General features: G+C 42.4%; 1 protein-coding gene and 1 long non-coding RNA gene across 3 annotated transcripts; one reads left to right on the top strand and one right to left on the bottom strand.

Annotated features, from left to right (window-relative positions):
• The first annotated feature begins 50 nt into the window (after nt 1-50).
• Nucleotides 51-5,425, top strand: LOC122202722. Of its 2 annotated transcripts, none has more exons than XR_006194846.1 (3): nt 51-133; nt 2,365-2,534; nt 5,085-5,425. It is a non-coding gene; the product is annotated as an uncharacterized LOC122202722 (long non-coding RNA). The 2 variants fall into 2 exon arrangements; XR_006194844.1 differs by having other exon boundaries at nt 53-144.
• Nucleotides 1,369-13,429, bottom strand: GSTO1 (glutathione S-transferase omega 1). Its single transcript, XM_042909200.1, has 6 exons — nt 13,238-13,429; nt 12,909-13,017; nt 8,885-9,107; nt 5,782-5,880; nt 2,351-2,457; nt 1,369-1,598 (listed from the first exon to the last, which is right to left on the bottom strand). Exons 1-6 carry the CDS (start codon nt 13,269-13,271, stop codon nt 1,445-1,447), a joined length of 726 nt encoding a protein of 241 aa, XP_042765134.1. The 5' UTR covers nt 13,272-13,429; the 3' UTR covers nt 1,369-1,444.
• Nucleotides 13,430-13,512: the final 83 nt, after the last annotated feature.

Here is a 13,512-nt window from a genome sequence, read left to right as displayed (position 1 = left end):
TTCTTAGGGCCTCTCAGGGTGCGGTCCTCGGATCTCCTGCATCACCATGGGGCGGGGGTGGGGGTGGGGGAGAGCTCATTTCAAATGTGGACTTTGCAGCCCACCCTGGACCCACCGAATCGGATATCCAGCGGTGAGCCTTAGGTGATTGTTATGCGCTCTTACGTTTAAGAATATGTACCGGAAACCAGACTGTAATGGGGTGGGTCGACAGCTCACTGATATTCACAGTGTGTTGGCTGTGTTCTCGATCTTTCTGCCAGCATCTTAAGGACTCATTTAGCCTCGGGATCTTAGTAAAACCATCTGTAGAATGAAATGATGCTCTTTGACCTAAATTCTTCTTCTTTTTTATTTCTTTAAATTTTTATTTTTTTAACATTTGTTCATTTTTGAGAGGCAGAGAGACACAGAGCATGAGCAGGGAGGGGCAGAGAGAGAGGGAGACACAGAATCTGAAGCAGGCTCCATGCTCTGAGCTGTCAGCACAGAGCCCGAAGCGGGGCTTGCACTTAAGAGCGGAGAGATCATGACCTGAGCCCAAGTTGGACCCTTAACCAACAGAGGCACCCAGGTGCCCCTGACCTACCTTCTTCTAATGGAAGTAATGTGATGATAAAAATTAAATAGAAGCTCAGTGGGCTATGGAAGATAGCATTAATATTTCTGAATTACTCATCCAGACTTACATCGGAATTGATAGATGTGTTCTCCACATTATTTAAAAAAAAATTTTTTTTTAATGTTTATCTTTGGAAGGGGGTAGGGCAGAGAGAGAGGGAGACACAGAATCCAAAGCAGGCTCCAGGCTCTGAGCTGTCAGCACAGAGCCCAACTCAGGGCTTGAACTCCTGAGACAGTGACTTGAGCTGAAGTCAGAAGCTTAACTGACTGAGCCACCCAGGCGCCCCTTCACAGTATTTAGTTACATTTATGGGATACCTGCCATGTGCCCAGCATGGGAGTTGGTATGAAGAATTTGAAGGGCATTGAGATTGAAGATGGGGAAACCAAATAGGACACTTAGTCACCTAACTTTGAGGTGTTATCAGTCTGGTCTTAAGTGGTGACAATGGGAATAAAAAAGGTAGTGAAATTAAGTTGATGGAAAGAAAAGAATGAGGAATTGAAAACTTGAGAAGGCAGCTGTTGAAACAACAGAGTATCCAAGTGGAAATGTCCTATGGGCAGGAAGAAATCTAGATTGAAGTCCAGTTCTCACCAGAGATGATTTAGAGATTTTCAGCAGAAACTATGATAAAACCCTTAGAAGCATGTGAGCTTACATTTCTGTAGGAAGGCCTCAAGGGCCTTAAGCCACGATGTCAAATCAGAGAAGGTGATCCAATGAGACATGAGAGCATTTGGTAAAATGAAAGCATGTTTTACTCGTATTCGTGAAGGGAAATATCAGACATCTCTTCATGGCTGACTCCTGCCCCCATCAGAGCCCATAATCACAGGCCTCAGGGCTGTTCTGCAAGTAGAGATCTAAGAAACCTCGAAAGGCCTTCGCCTCAATGAGGAGGGAGGACACTGCAGGATCTTCCCTCATGGCTGCCATCCAGAGCTTAAGTTTTGGAGTGTGATCTACACACCTGTGGGAAGGGAAAAGAATGAACGTGTGAGCTAGATGAACTAGGAAGGCATTGCAAAGTCTCCTGTACCATTATCAGTCTACAGTTTCCTTTTGTTTTCCTCTAATCTTTTAAAATATTTCTTTACAATGCACATAATCAGAATATTAGATTTGGAAGATATTTTAGAGGTCTTTGTTTTGTGGAAGAGGAATCCTAGAGTCAAGTGACTTGCTCAGCACAAGAATGCATCCAGGCAGACTGATAACTTTGTTAAAATGAGAACATGAAAGACAGCCATGGATGTTATATAGTTATTATCTATAGCCAGACTGACTAAAAGTAACCCGGAATAGCTCTAAGAATTGGGAGTAAGCCAAGGTGGCTGCCTAACTTCAAAACATGGAGTTTGGAAACTAGTGTAGGGATCCTGCTGGAAAATGGGAAGGAGCATTGGTCATACAATCCCACATGATAAAGCTTATAAAAATGCACTTACGGATTTTTAGCCAGAAGGGAAGGAGTAAATTATTTTTAAAACATTTTGTTACATGTTGCAGTACTCTCTGCCCACCCCTGCACCGCACACTCCAGGAATGGAGAAGGGGGGTGAGTATATGCCCTGGATAGTCCAAGACTCTCCTCCTGTCTGCTTGTGCCCATTCATACCAGTTGTATAAAACAGTTTCATTTTTGTTCAGGAAAAAAGGTCAACATATAATATGCCAGTCATCATTATCCTAAATTATGTACAAAATACTCAAATGTCTTACTCATTTAACTCCAGAACTTCGAGCCGTTCAAACCAGGGCCAGATGAGGTAATCAATCATAGAAAGAGAATTGCCACCAAAGAAGGTTGTCTTCTTATTGGTCAGAACCTGAATGTTAAACAGCATGAGAGTACTGCTTAAGTGTGCCTTTCGTAAGATTCATCATCAGATATTGTGAAGACCAGGTAAGTAGAGGAAGTGAGAGAAGTAGCTTTTATGCCGACATATTCAAGTTGGCTTTTTGTTTGAACTTTAGAATCTCCTGGTTTGGGATGAAGCAAACAATCAACAAAATAAACTGGAAAGTAGAGAAAAATAAAACAAGCCACAGACTACAAGATGTTTGTAATACACACACCCAACAGAGGACTGGCATTCAGAATATAGAGAGAAATCCAACACCCCTGGGGAATCAATAAGAAAAAAAGGCAAACAACTCATTAGAAATTTGGGCCAGACTTGAACTTCATAAAAGAGGATATCTCTATGGCCAAAAACCATTTGAAAAGATACTCAACTGCATTAGTCATCAGGGAAATGCAAATTAGGGCCAGAATGTAATACTACCACACATCCATCAGAATGGCTAAAATGAACAAGACAAAGTTAGCAAGCATGCGGAACCACTGCTGGCAGGAGCACAAACTGGCACAACCATGTTTTCACAGTATGTACTAAAGCTGCCTGAATGTTCATACACTCCAACCCCGTGATTCTCCTCTTTGGAAATGTGAACATTCGTTCACCAAAAGATAGATATGAGAATGTTAATTGCAGCACTATTTGTAATAGCCCCAAGATAGAACTGTTCACTGTCTATCAGTAGTAAAACGGATAAACAAACTGCTGTAGTCATAGGTTGAAACACTATACAAAGAACAGGAATGAACTATACACAACATAGATGAATCTCACAAACCTAATGTATGAAAGAAGCCAGACCCCGAAGAGTACATATCATAGGATTCCATATGTATAAAGAGCAAAAACAGCCAAAACTAATACTGTTTCTTGTTATGGGTGCTAATTCCATGACTATGTTTACTTTGTAAAAATTCATCAAGCTGTACTGATGCTTTGGGTACTTCTCTGCATGTAATACTTCAATTAAAATTTTACCTAAAATATGCTGGAAATAACTGGATTAACTATTTTTTTAAAGGTTTTTTTTTTTTTTTTACATTTATTTATTTTTGAGAAACAGTGAGACAAAGCATGAGCAGGGGAGGGGCAGAGAGAGAAGGAGACACAGAATCGGAAGCAGGCTCCAGGCTCTGAGCAAGCGGTCAGCACAGAGCCTGACGCGGGGCTCCACAAACTGTGAGATCATGACCTGAGCTTAAGTCGGATGCTCAACCAACTGAGCCACCCAGGCGCCCCTGGATTAACTATTAAACTGATGTCAAAATTATTTGAAAGCCAAAACAAGTCGTATGTTCCTGAAATTCAAGAACATGCCTTGGTATTAATGGTTTTGCCAAAGTAAAGAAACTGAGAATACTATCTGCCTAATAAACCAACTTACCGTTTCTAAAACTGCAATTTTCCTCAGGGCCCATATAACAGTCTGCATTATAGATTGATGGCATATATCAACCATCTACTACCAAACTAAATATCTGAAGAGTATAGACAATGTCTTACTTTCTACCTCCCATACTTTCCAGCAGAGTACCTTGTAGTTATTAGGCACTCAGAATTGTACAATGAATCGATGTTAACTGGGTCTGTCCTTAAACTATAGTGTCTGGTTATTATATTCTGCATAAATAAAATTTAGTATGACAGTTTAAGTCAGAAGGAAATAACCCTCTCAGCAACCTAAAGCATGGAAATGATACTACTCACTTTGAAGCATGAGTTCTTAATCTGGAGTCTGAACTTAGATGAGAAAAAAGTACATACCTTCTCCCAACTCCACTAACCCCACAGTTATCAGGTATTTCCATTATGAAATAAACCACAGTAGAGTTAATCTTACATATTTTAATTTAAGCATTTAAAAACATGGGCTTTATCAGGTTGCCAAACACAAAAGTCTTAATCTTCAAAGAAACAACATCCCACATGCATTCTCTGACCATAATGTAATTAAATTAGAAAACAGCAAAAGATGTAGTTTAGGAAACTTACAAGTACATGATCAATAATTGGTAGGCAATGAGAAAATCATGGCAACAGCAAAAAAAAAAAAAAAAAAAAATTAGAACTGAACAATGAAAGTCCTTCACAGTAAAACATACTGGATGCAGCTACGATGTTTAGAAGTAGTGTGTTAGTCATTAATGCATTAAACAATCAAGAAAGACTGAAAATAAATGCATTGAGCTACTGAACTCCTGGGCTAGTTAGTAAAAGCAGAAACAGCCAAACCCTATCAAATGGTTTCTGAGATTAGAAATACAGGGAAAGTAACCCAACTCATTTTATCAGGTTAGAATATCCTTGATATAAAAAATAAGGACACTATGAAAACAAAATAATAGCTCAATCTCATTAATATACAACACCTTTAAGTATTCACTAGTTCTATAGTATATAGAAAAATCCATTGAAAACAAGTAATGCTAGGATGGTTTAACACCAGAAAAATCTGTCAATAACACCATATTTATCAGATTAAAGGTAAAACATTCTATGAACATATCAATAGATGTAATATATATAGACAAAACATTCAGTAAAATCTAACACTAATGCATGACTTTTTGTTTTTTACTTTTTGTTTTTTACAGACTAGAAACATTTTTCTTAATGAAAAAAAGTTGTGAAGAAAGTCTACAGCAAACTTCAAACTGACAAAATATAGGATACATTCCCATACAAGACAGGAACTATGTCTAGTAAAAACCCAAGGCTGAGCAAGGAAATGGTATGTTTCAAGACCAAGAGAAAGACTTGATCTAAAGGCCCAAATGGCAGCTTTGCCCCAAGGGAGGTAAAAACTCAGCCAGGCTTCTCCAAGTTTCTTTACGATTCATGGCAAACTCTGTGGTGGGAAATGTTTATTATGTATTATTAAGTGGAAAAAACACAGAATAATATCTATGCCCTGATTACAGTTATGTTAACCTTCCTTTCTTTCTTCCTTTCTTTTTGTTGTTTTTTTGTTTTAATATATGGATGAGGACTAGAAACAGGCATGGAAAAATGAAAACAGGTGACAAATTGTGGAAATATCAGTGCATTTCTCCCCCTTGTTAACATCAGTGCAACAAATTGTTTTAAAAGCAAGCCATGACAAAATATTTTTAGGTGTGTTGATTTCTATCTTAAATGCACCTGCTTATAGCAATCTGTTGTAACCTAAAATTCCTTAATTGATGTTATTACTAACTGTCACAAAGTGATTTGGGAAACGGGAATAGAAAGAAAGAAGAGGGCAGGAACAGTGTATCATTTACTCTGATAAAAGCTAGGAGAAGAGATTACCTCCTCTAACTTGCTGAATTCTTTACGCAATTCTTCTTTTAGGCCAGAGCCGTCTTCGTTATTTTGTCTTCTAATGAAGCTTGTTACCAAAGGGGGAACCTAGACAGAGTAATTTCTTACTGTCAGTGTGAGGCTAACTGTACCGGCCCCCTCACTGAACCCTCAGAGTCCCAGTTCAGGGTGTTTGAGAAACTTGAAAGGTGCACCCATTCCTGTGTTCACAGAGGTCAGGTATCAATCTTAGAAACAATTTTGCGGTGGAAGGTGCTGTTTGCTCAGGATTTTATAAGTTGCAAATAGTAGAACCCACTTTGGCGAGTTTGAGCCAAAAATACCTTTTAAAAAGTATTGAGTGGCCCATTGAATTATTGAGAGGCTGGAAAAAAAAAAAAAAAAAAAAAGGCTGAGAACTAAGCTGGAACATTCCAAAATCATGCTCCGAGCTGACCTCATGGGAAGCACCCACTGCTGCCAGTGAGCTGAGCACTAGGTGCTGCGGTTTGTACCTTTGCCAGAAGTGGGACTCGGAGGTAACTAAAGCCCGGAATTTAATCTTGCAACCGCCACTGCTCCCGAAAGCCTGGGGCTCTGCGCCACCCTCCCACCCCCTCCCCTGCCACTCCCACCAGCAGAATCAGTGCCCTGCCCCAAGCCTGTCTCCCCACATTGCTCGTTTCTCATCTTTTTTTACCTTTAAAAAAAAATTTTTTTTTAATGTTTATTTTTGAGAGAGAGCCAGAGATAGAGGCAGAGACGGAGACACAGAATCCAAAGCAGGCTCCAGGCCCTGAGCTCTCAGCACAGAGCCTGTTGGGGGGCTCGAACTCCTGAACTGTGAGATCATGACCTGAGCCCAAGTTGGAGGCTTACCTGACTGCGCCCCCCCACCATGTCTTTTTTAAAAATATGGAACGCTCTGCAAATTTGCATGTCATCCTGGTGCAGGGGATGGATGGTTCCAATTTTCATACACGCGCTGCTGAAGCAAGCGCCACATGGCTCATTTCTGAGCCCAGCAACACCATGTGTGTTTCTGACAGGAAGAGCCTAGGTCCCAGGCATTGGCCCCAGCTGCAAAGGGAGCTGGGGAAGAGAATTTTTCTGCTTTCCACCTCGGGGAGGACATGAGAAGGGTGTTCGAAGGGGCTGACTACCTGAAGACTCACAGGCATAGTGCCAGATGCTGTAGGGCTCCTGCTGGAGGCACTTGTGTGTTTTCTCACTGCGAGAGCTTGAAGTCCACTCGTCTCAGTTTATCAACAGGTGCTTGTAAAAATCCAGGAGAATGTCCTGATATCCTGTCCCTATCGGTACAGCTTGCCCTCTTTGGAACTGAAAGTTTGCTGGCAGCACTTCTGCACACAGTTCCATCTGGGCATGCCTGCTTTATCTATCCCTGCCTTGCCTTAAATGTCTGCTCCATATGGTTTCCTATATATCAAGATATCAAGTCCCTTTGCAATGCTCTTAATTTCTGCTTCCTTAAAAAATGTATTTTTTACATGCCTTTGGTTTGTTAAGCCTCCAATTATATAAACACACACACACACACACGCACACACACACACACATATATACACACACACACATTTATACACACACACACATCTCTAAAGCTTCAACACCTTTACTGTTAATCTCTGTGTCTCAGTTTCAAGTTCTCAAGAAAGAAGATGATTGGCTGCAGGTACAGGTGGGGGCATTTCTGGTTTGCTGAGAGCTGTGGCCAGGAGGGAGGGGGCATATGGTACCTAAGGCCACCTTTTCCTTGAATGTGAGCTGGGAAGTAATGGTGAACATCTCCAGCTTTTAGCTTATTTTCTTTCGAGACAATACAATGAATCTTTTTTTTTTTTAAAGTAATCTCTACACCCAACATGGCGCTTGAACTCACAACCCTGAGGTCGAGTCTCATGCTCTACCAACTGAGCCAATCAGATGCCTCTACAATGAATCTCTTGTTACTTTTTTTTTTTTTTTTTGAATTCTCCAACACCTTTCTTCTAATTGCCATGTTCCCTGTCTATCACTTTTGACAGCAGGTATCTGCTTTTTCCCTCTCCTTCTGCTAAGCCAGACAACTCCCTCTTCCTTCCCCATTGGCTTCCCTTTGCAATGTCTCCTTACGTAATACATTCTCTCTGTAAGTTCCACCTTCTAGGTATTTCTTTAACCATTTAAAGAAGACAAGATATGCCGACATACATTCTGATGAATAACAGGGGTATAGAGATAACTTGACATAGCTATACCTGTTGTCTACTATTGGGCATTTCTTTGTTAATATCAATTGTTTGAACTATCTACAACCTTGATGCTGATTAAAATAGTTCTTCTACAAGAATGTCATTTACTCAGCTAAGAGCTACTGCCAACACACAGTAGATGCCCGCTGCTAGACACTGTGGCTAGAACCACAAGAGCTAACACAGTATTTACCATGTGTCAGACTCTGCTCTAGGTGTTTTATATAAACTGATTTTTATCTGCAAGAAAGGAGCATTTATTATACTAGTTATTATACTCCTTTTACAAGCGATGAGCTGAGGCACAGAAGTAAATGAGTAACTTTCTCAGAGTCACACAACTAGGAAGAGGCAGAGTTGGTCACAGACCTAGGCAGTGGGCCAACAGTGATGGGAACACGGCTTCACCTTCAAGGAGCTCACAGCCCTGGTGCAACACACAGGCAAGAAGGCAGGCAGTCACTGGCCCAGAGAAGTTAGCACATGTGGGAACACAGCTGGGCACTAAGCCAGCGCGGACAAGCTTCTGGAAGGCAGCAGAACCTGAGCAGATACATGAACGAGAACTTGGAGAAAACCAGGCAAAGTGAGAAGGGGGAAGATTTAAGGAGGAGGTGGCAAGTCTGGGAAAGCTAAATATTCAGCGGCTGGAATACAGTGTCCAAAGAGTAAGGAGGGCTAACATTGGAGAGGCAAACAGGAACTGGATGGTGAAAGGACTTGCAGGACATGTCAGAGCAGATAAGAGCACTGCTTTCTTTTCCTTTCCCACATTCCTGAGTCATAAATGACAACACTGATTTAGCTTAAACAACAAAGTTTGTTCAAATAAGAGCTGAGATTTCTTATACACACACCTTAGAAAATAACTCAAAGACCATCTTTTGGCAAGCTTTCTCATAGGGGTCATCTGGCAACAGCTTCTTCCCTGGATATGCTTCATCCAGGTACTCACAAGTAATGGCAGATTCATAGATCAGTTGACCCTGACTGTTTTCCAGAACTGGCACCAGACCAAAGGGATTCTTCGTAAAGAACCACTCAGGCTTATTTTTCAGGTTGATGTTGATGATTTCATGCCTGAAAGACACACAAAAGACAATCAAGAGAGTGGAACTTTTTCTTTCTTTCTTCTTTTTTTTTTTTTGGTACTTCTGAGTAGATCCTTACCAGCCCTGCCATCCACTTAGCTGATTGGACCCCAAATTTAGGAATCAAATCAGTCTTGATTCCTTCTCCCTTGCTCCCTCTGCCTCCAGTCAAATAAATGGATGGATCATCAAGACCTGTCGGCTAGACCTCAAAATCATATCCACTTTTCAGCTATACTGCTACCATCTGGTCCAAAACATCATCTGCCAGCTGGACCACTATAGTAGTCTCCCACTGGCCACTGCTTCCACTGTGCCCTCCCTACAGTCCATTTTCCACACACAAGTAAATTGAATCAGGCCACCCTCCTGCTTGCAACCCCTTGATTGCTCCTCATTGCAATGAGCATAAACTCTAAGCCCCTCTGTGGCATGTGATCTGGCCTGTTCTTACTTGTCACACCTGTTTCCTATAACTTTCCCTCTGGTCATTACAATCTGGGCACACTGGCCTTTTTTATATTCCCTGAATTTGCCAAACATATTCTCACCTTAGAACATTAACATTTATTGTTCCTCTGCCTTCTCTGCCTGTCTTCTCAGGTCAAACACCATTCCAAGAGGCCCTCCCTGACCACCCTCTCTGAAGCTGCTGAGAGCCTCTATTAACATGATCATCTTGTTTTCCTGATGACATGTATCTGAAATTACTTTGCTCACTTATTTACCTGTTTATTATGTCACCTCCCTAGAATGTAAGCTCCTTGAAAGCGGGGATTTTGTGTATCTAGTTCATATTAATAAACAAACATGTAAGTGAGTAAAATTTTAAACAGATTTAAATGCTGTGAAAATAAAAGTGGTTTCAGATAGGGTACTCAGTAAATATTTATTGAATGAATGAATAAGTGGAAAATGCTTCAAGATTGTCAATAAGATAATCCACTTTGGGGTATAAGGTATCATTGCAAATTATAGGAGGTACATAATTGAATTGTATCCATTACCTACTATAAGAGAATCAACATGATAAAATTCAATTCCTCTTGCTAAATTGAGTAGAAAGGTCCTCATTTTTAAAAAAAATATTAAGGAATGCAAAAAATCCACCCACAAAACCAAGTTTCAGATTAAATGTCCATGCATTATTGTTTTTTTTTGTTTGTTTGTTTGTTTGTTTTAAATGTTACGTGAGTAAGCTACGCTAAGCAAACCCAAAAGGAGGAAAACAAATGAAATCCAAGCTATATTCAGACTGTAATTAGATCTAACTTGTTTCTTGCCTGAGAGATTGTAGAGGAAATAAAAGAAAGGAAAGCTTCATATAATTGTTAAATCTGAGTAATCATTCAACAGAACAGGTTAGTTACTCAAAAATAATAACACACCAACACCTTTTGTTTCCTACTTCCCCATCCACCTCAGAAGTTAGAATAGTATTTAGTTTGAGGATTTAAATATGTAATCCCCCATGGAAACAGAAATAGCTACAATGAACCCTAGCATTTGTGTATCAAGAGGTTTGTGTGCGGACAGATTACTGGAACTCAGATACAAGCCATGGAAAGAAATACAAGGCCAGCTCCCTGCCAAGGAATTATCAACACTTCTGAAATTTTTATACCATGAAACAAAAGTTGTTTTATACCAACAACAACAAAATGGGGGGTTTTTTGTGATAAAGAACACACTTAGAACACACTTGGATTTGTCAACCTGACATTATGAGCTAACAAGTCAACACACCTGCCACGAGTTGGAAGATGCACTTTTTAGAGAAAACCATGCTTTGTCAGGTTATACCATGTGAAAATGTAGCACCTGTCCAATAAAAGTCTTCTGGGTGTGAAACTGAAAACTGATTCAGAATGTAGAAGACCTCTGTTGTTTCCTGTTACCATTCTTCACCCCCATACACACACTATTTGGGTAAAATCAGTCCAGTTTTCCTTTGGAAAACTGTCCCAGTAAATAAGGTAGGTTGTTTTCAACCTAGTGTTCCAGCGGGGCACATAAACCAGGATTTTATGCCTCCCAATCCAGCTGTGCTTGCTCCTATCCTTTTATTTTTATTTTTAATGTTTATTAATTTTTGAGAGACAGAGACAGAGTGTGAGTGGGGAGGGGCAGAGAGAGAGAGGGAGACACAGGATCCAAAACAGGATCCAGGCACAGAGCCTGATGCGGGAATTGAACTCACTGACTGCGAATCATGACCAGAGCTGAAGTCGGACACTTGACCGACTGAGCCACCCAGGAGCCCCTATACTTTCCAATTACATAAGCATAAGATACATCTTTTTTCAATCCAATTTGAATAAGATTAGGATAAAATACAAAGTTTGGGATAGATGTTACTGAATGTTGAGCATTTTGCTATGTGTTCAGAATCAATTTCATCCAAATAAGATGCAAATTTTAGTGAAGTGATGGCTAATTCAAAAATATTTTTGGGGCGCCTGGGTGGCTCAGATGGTTAGGCATCCCACTTCAGCTCAGGTCGTGATCTCACCATTTGTGAGTTCAAGCCCCACATCGGGCTCTGTGCTGACAGCTCAGAGCCTGGAGCCTGCTTCAGATTCTGTGTCTCCCTCTCTCTCTGCCCCTCCCCTGCTCACACACTGTCTGTCTCTCTCAAAAATAAACATTAAAGAAACAATTAAAAGAAGAAACTTTTTTCCTTCAGAAAAAGAATGCATCTTACATTCTTTTAGGTAAAATTGTCTGCCTAATTCTCCCCCTAGAAAACTAAAATTAGTTTATAAACCTTAAGCACATGGATGGAAAATTTCTTTTTTTTTTTTTTAATTTTTTTTTTTTTAACGTTTATTTATTTTTGAGACAGAGAGAGACAGAGCATGAACGGGGGAGGGGCAGAGAGAGAGGGAGACACAGAATCTGAAACAGGCTCCAGGCTCTGAGCAGTCAGCACAGAGCCTGATGCGGGGCTTGAACCCACAGACCGCGAGATCATGACCTGAGCCGAAGTCAGATGCTTAACCGACTGAGCCACCCAGGCGCCCCAAGATGGAAAATTTCTTAAGAATGGGGGCTATGTTTTAAACTTCCACACCACAGGTATCTAATGTCTGCTCAACAAATTCCAAAGATCATTGGAAGGGAGGGGATTCCAATGGATATTTGGTATCAGGAGCCAACTGACTATCGCATACTCTCTATGCATAACCCATTGGTCAAAAAAACCATGCTAATTTCAAACAGGCTTCGCAAAAGACTAAATTTTTAGGCATAGACACTTTGACTCAACCAACAACCCAACCTATAAGAATATGTCCAGTACAATTAACTCAGCACTCTGCCAGGACGGTCAAGGCCTGGACTCTGTCCTGGGGTAAATTACCAACTATTAGGGAAGGGACTATATACTCAGAATAACAGCAAACAGTATTAGATATCAGACATGAATGTAGAAGTGGGGTGAAAGCAAAAGGGCAGTGGACCAAGAATCAGGGATCTTACCAGACCTAAAAGCGCTGCTGTCAAGTGATCTCCCATATCACCAGCTTTACCAGAGCCTCAGCTTTTCTAATCCATAAAGTGGTTAGGTTGATCTAAATGGGGAGTCCTAGACTGGTGTAATCTGTGGCATTCCCCCTACCTCTCACCCTGGGAAGTGGGTTCATAATTTGCTCTGTCCCCCCAAAAGTCTGAGAATAGTTTATTTTGCAGGAAAGGAAGCCCTGGGGCCCAATCCGAGGTTCCCACCCGGCCGCCCCGCAGCAGCTGGTTCCCGGGCGGCTGGGGGAACGGCCCCTGCCTGGGTCCTCACCCAATTCCCTTGGCCTTCAGGACCAGGAGCGTCCTCTGGGCGAACGGGCAGAACCTCATGCTGTAGACGCGGATCAGGCCCTGGGGGACCGGCCCCGGGGGCGCGCTTCCTGCGGGGGAGACGCGGCAGTGGTCACGGCCCCGAGAGCGGCCGGGACTCCCATCCTCCCGCCACCCCCGGGCCAGGCCGCGGAGAGGTCCCGCGCGCTGCGGCCCCGGCCCGATCCCCGCGTGCGGGGGACCCCCTGGGTGGCTCCGGAACAGCCACACCGGACACACGGCAGGGGGTGGCCGAGATTCCCCCATCCTCCCGCGGCCGGCCGGCCTCACCCTTCGCTAGGCTCCTGGCTGACCCTCCGGACATCGCGGCGCAGGGCAGGCCCAGCTCGCGACCCAGGGTGTGCAGGCGATTCAGGAAGTACGTCGCCCCTCCCTCGGTCCTTGCTCCCTTCTCTTCTCCTCTCAGAAGTGCCTGCCGGGGGCGGCCGCCAGCTGGGCGGGGGTTGTGCTCTCCGGGCCCCGCGTGGCCCCGGGCGCTTAATGAAAGCTGGCGCGCGGCTTCCAGAATCCCCTTCCCACCCTCTGCAAGCGGGAACGCGCCGCCC

Source organism: Panthera leo, chromosome D2, assembly GCF_018350215.1.
Source record: "Panthera leo isolate Ple1 chromosome D2, P.leo_Ple1_pat1.1, whole genome shotgun sequence".
NCBI lineage: Eukaryota > Metazoa > Chordata > Mammalia > Carnivora > Felidae > Panthera > Panthera leo.
The sequence above is the reverse complement of the archived record's forward strand: the minus strand, read 5'-3'. Positions and strand labels throughout refer to the sequence as shown.

Coding starts and splice junctions, on each gene's coding strand:
- GSTO1 (XM_042909200.1), bottom strand. CDS start 13,271: ATGTCCGGAGGGTCAGCCAGGAGCCTAGCGAAGG. Junction 13,018..13,237: donor AGCCAGGAGCCTAGCGAAGG/GTGAGGCCGGCC, acceptor TCTCCCCCGCAG/GAAGCGCGCCCCCGGGGCCG. Junction 1,599..2,350: donor GAAGTTCTGGAGTTAAATGA/GTAAGACATTTG, acceptor CCCTTCCCACAG/GTGTGTAGATCACACTCCAA.